This window comes from Hirundo rustica, chromosome 4 (genome assembly GCF_015227805.2).
Source record: "Hirundo rustica isolate bHirRus1 chromosome 4, bHirRus1.pri.v3, whole genome shotgun sequence".
Classification (NCBI taxonomy): Eukaryota; Metazoa; Chordata; class Aves; order Passeriformes; family Hirundinidae; genus Hirundo; species Hirundo rustica.
In genome coordinates, this window is record NC_053453.1 from 53,276,399 (window position 1) to 53,286,880 (window position 10,482).

Here is a 10,482-nt window from a genome sequence, read left to right on the forward strand (position 1 = left end):
TGTTCTTCCCAGTTCTTAAAAGTCAAATTCAAGGAGATGGAAACATTTCTTGGTAACCCACTGCATTTTAATTGAAATTGTCCCTGTTTGTAGAACACAAGGAAACTGAAAATAAGTGAGCGGGGAGGATGTTTGAATACTTGTGGGATTAGAAGATTCATGTTATTCAAAGGCAGTCTGTTTTTCCTGAATGTTGCAGGCAGGGCCTGAAGAGAGGGAAGGTCAAGCAGAATTAATTTTCAAGTTGGTCTTAGTTAATACTGAGTTAAAGTAACAGTTTATAGTATCTGCTGTGTCAGACGGCCACCTGTGAAGTGGGTCAGTTAACAGACTTCATTTAGTACATGTTCCCTATACCATGGGCACTTGCTGAAGGACTGAAGGGAGTGACATTTTCCCCTGTGCTGCCTCTGGGTCAGGAGGGAGGTGTGTTTTGGATGTAGATGCTGGGAAGAACTGGGAGAGAAGAAATTGTATTACAGTATTGGCCAGCACTAGCACCAAATTCAAGTGTGAAGAAATAAAAAAATGGAGGGGGAAGAGTCTGATGGATGAAAAGTATTTCAGGTTTCCAAGCCTTGTTTTCCTGGCGCTGGGCTGAAACTCATCTGAGCCATCCATTAGTCAAAAAGGGCCAGGGAAGGAAAGCTGTGATCTTAAACAGCTTTGTCTTTGGATTTTCTTACGCTGCCTGTGGGATGTCTTCAAACAGGCATGGGAAGACTTAGCTTCTTTCCTTTTAAGACTGTGAAGAGAAAGAAGGTAATGAATAAATTTAGTGGAATTCAACTGTTCTATTGTTTCAGTAATTTTATGTTTTCTAACTTGCAATTAAGAGTGCCAGATAGTGGGGTGCTAGGTTTGCAAACTGCAAACGGGAGACAACCACTATGAAATGCTGCTGAGAGGGGAAAGCACAATCTATTTAATCTCTTTTATGCAAAAGGAAAAGGTTCTTGTTTGTCTTTCATGGTTACTTGTTCTCATGAGTGCACCATCTTAATTATTTTTCTTGATAATGTGCTTTCCCTTCCTTTTAATACAGAGCATGGCCTGAATCAATGTCTGTGGCCAGGCCCCCACTGAGCCCTTCCCAGCCTATCTGAGCTGAGCATTGGGATGGCAGCGATGCCTCTCGGAAATGTCAGAGGGCCCACAGGCTTAAAATGTGTCTGTTGGGTGCCAAAGGGAAGGGCTGTGATGTGCTGAGGATGCACCAGGCGGGAAGGCCTGGGAGACTGGGTAAGGCTGGAGGGACTGCGCCAGGCTGGAGAAATGAAGGCCTTGTGAAGGTGAAGAAAGCTGCATGCACATCCTGCCCTGGGGTGGAACAGTCCAGGCACCAGTACGTGCTGGGGGCTGCCTTGCTGGAAAGTGGCTTGGCAGAAAAGGCCTTGGGTGTGCTGGTGTATGCCAAGTTGAACGTAAGCCATCAACGTGCCCTTGCCATGAAGCAGCCAGCCTCTGGATTGCCAGCAGGGTGAGCACAGAGTTCTTCCTCTCCACTCAGCCTTGGGAGGCCACAGCTGAGGTGGTGGGCTCAGCTCTGGGCTCTCAGAGCAAAAGATGGGCAAGTCAAGGAGGACATAAGAGCATCTTGATGTAGGAGCACAGGCTGCAAGCTGAGACTGTTCAGTGTTGAGAAGGCTGAGGCGCACCTTGCACATGTGCACGAGTGCTGGATGGGAGGAATGGAGACAGACCCAGACTATTAGTGGTGCCCAGTGACAGGGCAAGGGACAATGGGAAATTCCACTTAAACATCTGAAAATAATATTTTATAGTGAGGGTGGTCAGACAGTGGCAGAGATTTCCAAGAGAGGCTTCACCCTGGAGACAGTCAAAACCTTACTGGACAAGACCTTGAAAAATGTGAGCAGGGGCATGGATTAGATTATTATCCCCTCTCCACCCTGACTGCCCACACCCCTGGCCATTTTGTGAAATACAAGCTTTCGGGAGCTGAAAGCTTCCTCAGGATATCTTTCATGTCCTTATGTTAAGCAGAAGGGAGCTCATCTAGTTTTGATAACAAGATAAAACAAAGTAGCATTCTATAAAAATCCTTTTGCAGTGCTTTGGTATAGGCTCGGAAGTCTTATTAAATCCATTTCTTTATATAACACATTTTTGCTTCCTTTTTTCAGCATCACTGCCCTTTTTTTCTGAGCTCTTCAGTGTTAGAAATGTTTTTTAAAGTTTGGTTTTTAAAAAAAATGTAAGAGTTGCAACCTGATACAATATTTCTGGCTTTCATAAATAATTGCAAAGTATTTGCGTGTCTTCAAACACCTTTTCTCTCCCATGATCCAGAGCATTTGTGTAAAACAAAAGAGAAAAAAAGCAATTCTCTTCCTGCTGTGATGTTCCGTCTACAAATGTGGTTTTTTTTTTTTCCTGCCTCCTGTATCATCTAAATTTTGCAGCTCTGTTGCTAGCAGTGTGAGATTGGGAGCCAGCAGTTGTGTTTTTCCCCTCTTTTGTTCCACCATCACAACTACAAAGGGTATGGATTTCTCACAAAATTCAGAAGGACACAGGACCCATGAATTGAGTGGAGCTAAAATAGGATTGAGTTTAGAAAATGAAAAAAAAAGGAATTGACATGGATCACCTTGATGGCAGTTTTAGAAAGTATTTTTCTGGCTATAAATATATTTAATGACGGAAGGAAGTCTTAATTTGCCAAGGCCAGCCACCTGCTCAGTGCTCCTGTGACCTCTCTATCAGCAGGTGTACTGCATGAAGCTACCAAAGTCCATCCCTTGAAACTTCAAATGTGGGCCGTCATTACTGCATTTGGCAGACTTGTTGGGGGGAGTGAAGAAGGAGGAAAATAGTTGTCCGCTTGGTTAATTTCATCTAATTCCATCCTCCTCAACAGAAAGGTGTTTTTAAGTGTCCTTCATCCTCGGCAAACTGTAGTTCTAACAGGATTTGTGCCCTTGGTGCTCTTTTAAGCTCTGATAGCCATTTACCAAAGCATGGCACAGAAATGGAAGGGACACCTGATTTTGGAAAACAGGAGTGTCTTGTCTATGCCGATGCCCATTTTCCTACAGAATCAGTTCTTGACAATCAAGAACTTGATCTTCTCTATCAAAAGGAAAGAAGGTTTAGTATCTCCATATGTCTGCAGTTGCTTTCTCAGGTACATTGTCTGCCTGCAGCTATTTTTTCTCCCTCAAAGCTTTTTAGGTTTGGTTTGTTTTGTTTTTTGGGGTTTTTTTTTACATGATTCATAATATTTAAAAATATATGTAAAATTGAATGTACCTCAGTTGTTAACTTCCCAAGGTGAGGTTAAACCAGGCTTAACTCCGGTTTAATTCTTGCTGTGTTTCACACACACCTCCAGAGCCTTGCAAGCAGTGATGCCCACTCTGGATCAATAGAAATGTTTTTTAAACTGGTCTTTAGTTGCACAATATGCATCACAAACACAGCAAAAAATAGGATTAACACATGGCAAGCTGCAGCTCAGCCTTATACTGCAAGAATGTTGGATGAACTCTTCAGTATTACAGCAACCTGTTTACCTACCTTTGGTGACATAGAGATAGAAGAAGTCACAGTAGAAGATGGTTTGTACCACCCCAGAAACGACAGCGATCTGGTCATAGAAATTCTCTGTGTGATAGCGCCAGACCCAGTTTGCAATGTAGAGAGCCCGGTAGAGGCCCAGGAAGAAAAGGTAGTGTGTCGTGATGGTCTCTGCTTCCCCTGTCTTGCTGATCATGAAGAGCTGAGGAAGGATTGCCACGGACTCCAGGTAGATGGAGAAGGTCCAGAGTATCTGTGAGGTGCAAAATGAAGGCAGTGGGTAGTCAGTGCTGGTTAGTATGTGTGAAGACCCAAAGCTTTTTGTTTGGCAAATCACTGATGTGTGAGGGGGATGAGCATTGCTGCTGAAATTGGGGAAAATGAGCTCACTGTACTGGGAGTGAGAGGAAACAGCGCTGAGCTGCTCTGTAAATGGTACTGTCTTCAAGGCCTGCCAACTTTGCCTTTCCTGCCTGCTTTTGCTGTTAAAAATCTCAGCTATTCAACATGCTGCTCACTCTGCTGTCTGGTGTCAGGCTGCTGCTGCTTTCCTTCCCTTCTTCTGCCTCAGCTTTTCCTTACCTCCAAGGGGGTGAAGCTGTGGTTCTCCAGAAATGACAGGCCTGTGACAGGGACCAGCAAGAACTCAAGGCGAAAGGAGTCGTTCTCGCTGTCAAACGTTTTCCGGAATTTCACATAGATCATATGCACAGTGACGTAAGCACAAATCAAAAAAATTACCTGTGAGAGGGAAGGGAGATGGTAAGACCTTACCTGCAATTGCACTTTCCGTGCTTAAAGAGAGGCTGGCTTTCCCAAAAGTCAGGATAGTGGTGGATGCTTTGCCTTTGTTGCCTTACATTGACTTCTGCTGGAGATATTCCAGTGGTCAGGTAAAGCTTGCCGGGCCATGAGAATCTCACATTTGAGTCCCTCTGGGGCACTCTGTGAAAATGTTGGCTCGATGGCAGCTTTATGTTAAGCTCCTGCTGTACAAGGACATGCAGGCTTGGTTCATGGTGTCCTGTTCCGGTTTTAGTGGTACTAAATATGGCTCAGCTCACTTACTGCCTGTGGCAAGGGGGTTTTTGGTCAATGGAGGGACAGTAGCACCAAAGGAAGCATCTTTATCCACCCTTCCTGGCTGAAAAACTCAGTGGCTGTGTACCCTCACCTCCCTGAGAAGCCACAGTGAGCTGAGGGGAACCTCTCCTGCTGCACTGCCCTCTCCTTACCTTCATCACAGTGTTATAAACAGAGATGAAATTCGTGAACAGGTCCAGGTAGCGGGTTGTGAAGACAAGGGCAAAAAGTATCTGACTCTTCCCAGAGATTCCTGCATGGCAGGGAGATGAAAGGAAAGTAAAGCAGAGGAAGGGAAGGGTCTGTGGCATGGTGGTTTCCCCTTAAGCCCAAACGCTTAGGAAGCATTTGTATGTGTGTTGTTTTGTGAGCCAGGGCTGGTGTGTGGCAGCTGAGGTAGCTCTACCCCAGAGTGGCCAGAGTCTCCCAGATAACAGGGCAGGTTCCTGCTGATGTCCCTGAGTGCTGCCTGTAGGAACTGGTGCTCAGTGGGCATGTTCACCACTTTGTCCAGTTCAGTCCTTGCCCTCGTCAAAAGGCCTTTCTCTTCCCTCCCTTCCCCCTTTGCCTGCCCACCTCACCAGGGGCTGTGGGATGTGGTATCTACCACAGGAGGGAAGAGCTGCAGGACCAGCCCTGGGGCGCTGGTGGAACTTGGCCACTGCTGGCAGAGAGATGCAGTCAGACCCATCCACTTCTGTACCTGTGGTAACGGCTGCAGCCCCAGCAGCCCAGCCCCAAAATCTCATGAGGAGGGAACTGTGAGCAAAACTCCCCTGGCAGGAAGCTGCTGTCTTGATTGCCTTGCCCTTGGATGGGGCAGCCTCTGGCACCTGTCCACCACTGGCAGAACCTCCAGCCTAAAGCAGCTTTGTCTCCAGGTTGTTGGTGTTGGTGCTGCCACAACCTCGTGCTCTCATTTTCCACCTCACTCCGGCCTTGCCACCCTCTCCTTCACTTCACCACCCTGAGACCAACACCTGCCTGAGGCTATGCGCCTTGCCACATCACATCCTTCCAACACAGCCCTCTCCTGGGAGGCCTCCCAGAGGAAGATGATGACTTCCCTCAAACAGCCCACAGGGGAGGGCTGCCAGTTTGTATGAGCTATCACTGGCCTTTCCAGCTCCCATTTTGTTCTACCTTTCACCGAGCCGCCCTCTGAGAAGGGCCACCCTCCTTCCCCGGGACATGGGGGCACTCACCAGCACAGGACTTGGACTTCACGATCTTCACCAGGAGAATAATGATGGCCAGCAAGTGGGAGATGTCCCCCAGGATGCGGAAGATGTTCATGGTGCCAGGGGGACTCTTCTGGGGTGAAGGGAGTGTGTCTCCTTTCTGCAGGCAAGGAGGGCAAGGACGTGAAGATTTTCTCCACTGAGCCTCTACTGAATGAACGGTCTCCTTCAGTTCAACTTTCCTTTTTCCCTGAGCACGGAGCCCTTCCTTCTTGTAGCGCAAAGTTCAGTCTCCCCTCTCCCGTGGCTGCAGATGCCTTTCCCCTGCCAGGCTGGATGTCTCGCTTGTTTACTTTTCCACCGAGGTGGATTCTCCCTCTCCCAGTCTCGGGCCTTCCTCCCTCTGGTTTGGGCTGAAAGTTGGAGTTTGTCTCCCGGAGAGCTCTCCAGACTGAGCAGTTCCGAAGCCAGTGCTGGGTGACGGTGACGTGGCTCCTGGCTGGCCGGGGAGGAGAGAGAGGAGGAGGCAGAGGCGGGAATAACTGTGCTATTTTTCCCTTTTTCTTTTTTTTCCTTCCTCTTTTTTCTTCCCCTGCTTGTCTCAAGTTACACACGGAAGTGTGGTTAAAGGGGAAAAGGCAGAGGGAACAGGATTCCCATCCTCTGGCCTTGAGGACACACCCTCCAGCGAAAGCCAGGCTTTCCAGGGATATTCGCCATGAGTGCAGTAACCTCTGTCCTGCTCCCAGTTAGCAGCCTTCTGCTCTCTGCCCTTCCCAGCCCCATCCCACCTCCAGCACTTTCTCGTAAGTGCTCCGCCTTGTCTCCTGGAGCCAAAGAAGTGGAGAGATATTTGAATTTTCAAGCCGCTGCGGCTCTTCCACAGCTGTTCGTGGATGGCCATTTCCTGCTGTCTGCCCCACCAGGCACCCCTTTCTTCAGGTCCCCTATCTGGAGCAGTGTGGATCCCTGAGCACAGCCCCAGAGAAAACAAAAGATCCTCCCAAGGGCTGGTTTGAAACAAACTTCACTGAAAATATTAGTCCTGGATTCCTGCAGAACGGTTACAAATCATGTAGGGAATGTGTTGAGTGAAAGAAGCACATGGTTGCTGCTGGTTTTATAGATTTCACAGAAAGGAGCTCAGTAGTGACTGTTAGAAAGTTTTAATATATTCGAAAATATATTAAGCTGGGTGACCAGCTTGTTTTGGATGAACCTTGTCCTCGGAGCAGCAGTTATGCAGGGAGATCTCATGGCAGCAGTGGGAGGACCTCTGCATCAAGACCCAGCAATTACATAGTCAGTATCTAATCACTAATTTAGTACAACCAAATGGAAGTTTTAATTTGTCTCCTTGTCTCTGAGCAAATCGTATTTGGCCATGGGTCTAATTTGGTTACTCTTGGATTGTGTGATCCTGCCTGCTCCTGTCCCAAAGCTAGCTCTGGCTGCTGCCTTCCCTGTCCCCAGCCATGACCTGTGGCCATCCCCTACACATTTCTCTCTGTCCTTATGGGCTTGCTTGGAGTAAAATCCGTAACGACCGGAGTGTGAAAGTATTATTCCTGTGTTTTCTGAGAGGATTAACCAGCCTATTAGCATCACCAGATCCCTTTCTGAATACATTTGCATACATTTCTTCCCTGCCCATTAGGTTGGCGGTTGTGTTTTCCCTCTCTGAAGCTCCAGCACCTGCATCATAGGGCTTTTCCAGATGGATTCACAGGCTGAGTTGGAAAACACCTGCTCGGCCCCATGAAACTGGAGACATCCCTGGCCTGTTCCCAGCCAGGGCACTGAGGCAGGGGTTGCTGCAGTGGGACAAGGGTGGGTTAGAGCAAAGGAGACAATTGGCAAAGAGTAAGGACTGCCTGAATTGGGTTTCCAGACATCAGAGTGGAGCTGCCTGGGATTTCAGCAGGGCTTTGCAAGGCCACGTGGGTGCTGGTGAAAGCGAAGCCCCAGCCCTGGTGGCCCTGCAAGTCCCTAGTATTCCAAGTTCTTTTACAGGTAGGCAAAGAGTTTTAACCAATGGAGCAGGGATGTAAAGTTGGGGAGAAGGAACAGATTTGGGATTCTGTCTTCCAAGAGACCCCTTCCAATCCCATGGAGTGCAATGTCTGAGAGTCCTTGTCTTTCTCTTGTCCCTGCATGCCTCTTTGCAGCTTCTTGTCCCACCCAAGGAAAGAAGCCCCCTGCAGTGGGGTGGCAAAGATTTGTTCTCTTCATCTTGCACCTTCCCAAGAAGAACTGATGGGCTCCGAGTCCCAGCGTTATCTCCCACTGTGGCACCTGGAACTACCAGCTGAGGTGACCATTAGAGGGACTTCATGGGAGCAGCCCAATCAAGTTCAAGTTCACCCAGCTGGAAGAGGGTGGTAGGGCTGGGGTGTCCCCATGGACACCCCAGTGGGTGTGTGGCACATGAGGGCCACAGGAAAGCTGCTGCAGGGCAAGGGACACCCAGGTTCTTAAAAGAAGAAAAAATTGGCACATGGAGTGCGACCAAGCGAAAATAAACCTTCCCTCCTCCCTCCCTGCCACAATACAAAGTGTCTTGTGCCGGGTGTCTCCCTGCCTCCCAAAATAATGCCGGGTGCTGCTACCCGCCCTGCACAGTGATGCTCTCTCCATGCCTCCCGTTTCCATGGTGACCACAAGGAATGTCGCCAGGGTGACAAGGAAGCAAATGAGCTGGGATTTGATATTGAAAATGAGATTTTGGGGTTGTTGGGTTTATTTTTCTCCCCCTTCCCCCCCCCCCCCCCCCCCCTCCTTTAGTTCTATTTTTGGGGTTTCCCTCTGTCTCTGCTGGTCTGGAAGGCTCCTCCTGCAGAGCCCATGGGCCGGGCAGCACCAGCTTCATGCAGGGCCCTTCACCTCTGCCTGTCCTGTCAGGTGATGGCTATGGGATGAGAAGAGGGACAAAAGGGCATTTCCTTATCATTAAAACATTTGTTTCCTTCCGTCAGGAAGGCTTCTGTGCTTTTGTCCCTGGTGGTGCTCCAGGTGTCCCCCTCCATTTCTGCTCCAGGATGGAAATGTAGCCTGAGCTGCTTTTCTGGATGCAACTCAGGCTGCATCCCGACCTCCTGGGAGAGTGGGCAGCCTCAGGGATTTGTCTAAGAGAGGGAAATGATTCTGCATTCCCAGAGGGGCTAAGGAACATGGCAAGGCACCATGGGCCACCTCTGTGTCTCACCATCTCTGCCCCCATGACCAGGTCAGATTGGCTGGGCAGTTCTGGAACGCTGGGGACAGAGATGGGATGGTTGGAGGAAGATTGCAGAGGGAGCATGGCAGGTGCTAAGGAATCCAGAGCTTTGTTCTCTGGTTTAAACACCCAAAATCAGACCTGCTCAGCACAGAGAGGGCTTGAGGGTTTGTGCTGGCTTAGCTGGTATCACAGGAATGCAGGACCATGGGTGTCCAAGCGCAGTATTGGCATATGGGTAGATCTTCTCTTCATGCCCAGACAGGAGAAGAGGCAGGCAGCGTTTGCTCACTTTCCCAGGAGCTTTGCCTTCCACCGCACCCATCTCTCCATCCATCTCCAGTCATCCCTCTTTCCCTCTCTCTCCCTATCCATTCTTCCCTTCATCTTATCAACCACCCTTCCCTCCTCCTCTCTCCATTCACCTCTCCATTCATCCCTCCAAAGATTCCTCTGTCCGCCTCTATGACTCTCTTTCCCTCCTTTCATCCATCCCTTTATCCATCCCTCGTTCCACCCTTCCATCCCTCCATCCGTCCATCCCTCCACCCTTCCATCCCTCCATCCCTCCATCCCTCCATCCCTCCATCCTTCTGCCTCCCTCAATCCCCACAGCGGCACTGGGAAAGGTTGGCGGAGTGGGGCTATTTTTGGGAGTGTCTCCCTGGCAACGGCTGCCACCACCGTCTGTGGTGGCTTTTACATAGGTGCTAAAATATTCCACACTTCTTATTAAAGACGGTGCTGGTGGAGACGGGCGGGGGTGGCGAGTGTGAGCCACCCCGCTGCTGGGGCCAGCGGCCATGGGGTGGTCAGGGCGTGACACTTGGGGGGCACAAGGACAGCAGGGGGCTGGTGACATCTTCAGTGTGGCATTCCCATGTCCTTCTCACTGGCTCTGGAAGTGCCACCTGTGTCTTCGCAATGCCAGGCTGCCACATCACGCACAAGGTGCAGCTCTCCATGCTCCTGCTGCAAAAGCAGAGGGAAATGTGGTGAGGTATGGGGCGGGGTGGGGAGAGCCAGCAATGAGGAGCAAAAGGCAGAGAGGGTGAAACCCGACCTGAAGCTGAGGTGGTCGCATGGTTGCACTTGTTGGCTTTGCCTGCTCTGGGAAGGAGCGAGATGTCTCAGCCCCATCGTCATCCCTTCACCACATGAAGAGGAAAGGCCTGTCATGGTGCCAGAGGGATGGTACATCTTGCCAAAGAGCAGCTGGGCAGATACTGGTCAGTAGCTCTTGGGAACCAGTGCCACAAGCCCTAGAGACAGAGCTTTTGGGAAAGGAGCTACCCCTCTGAATCTGAACGAGGTCCTCATACAGATGGCTGCAGAGGGGGTGGGTAGTCTGGCCCTGCTCCATCTGGGTGTAGCAGCTCCCCAGGAGCAGTCGGGAGCAACTGTGGGTGCACTGGGGTGAACTGACCATTCAGGAGGTTGATGTACTCATAGTTTGCA

General features: G+C 49.7%; 1 protein-coding gene across 1 annotated transcript; it reads right to left on the minus strand.

Annotated features, from left to right (window-relative positions):
• Positions 1-17: 17 nt before the first annotated feature.
• On the minus strand, positions 18-6,290 carry KDELR3 (KDEL endoplasmic reticulum protein retention receptor 3). The gene is made up of 5 exons (XM_040062496.2): positions 5,832-6,290; positions 4,779-4,879; positions 4,126-4,284; positions 3,544-3,796; positions 18-745 (listed from the first exon to the last, which is right to left on the minus strand). Exons 1-5 carry the CDS (start codon positions 5,920-5,922, stop codon positions 705-707), a joined length of 645 nt encoding a protein of 214 aa, XP_039918430.1. The 5' UTR covers positions 5,923-6,290; the 3' UTR covers positions 18-704.
• Between the last annotated feature and the right edge of the window lie 4,192 nt (positions 6,291-10,482).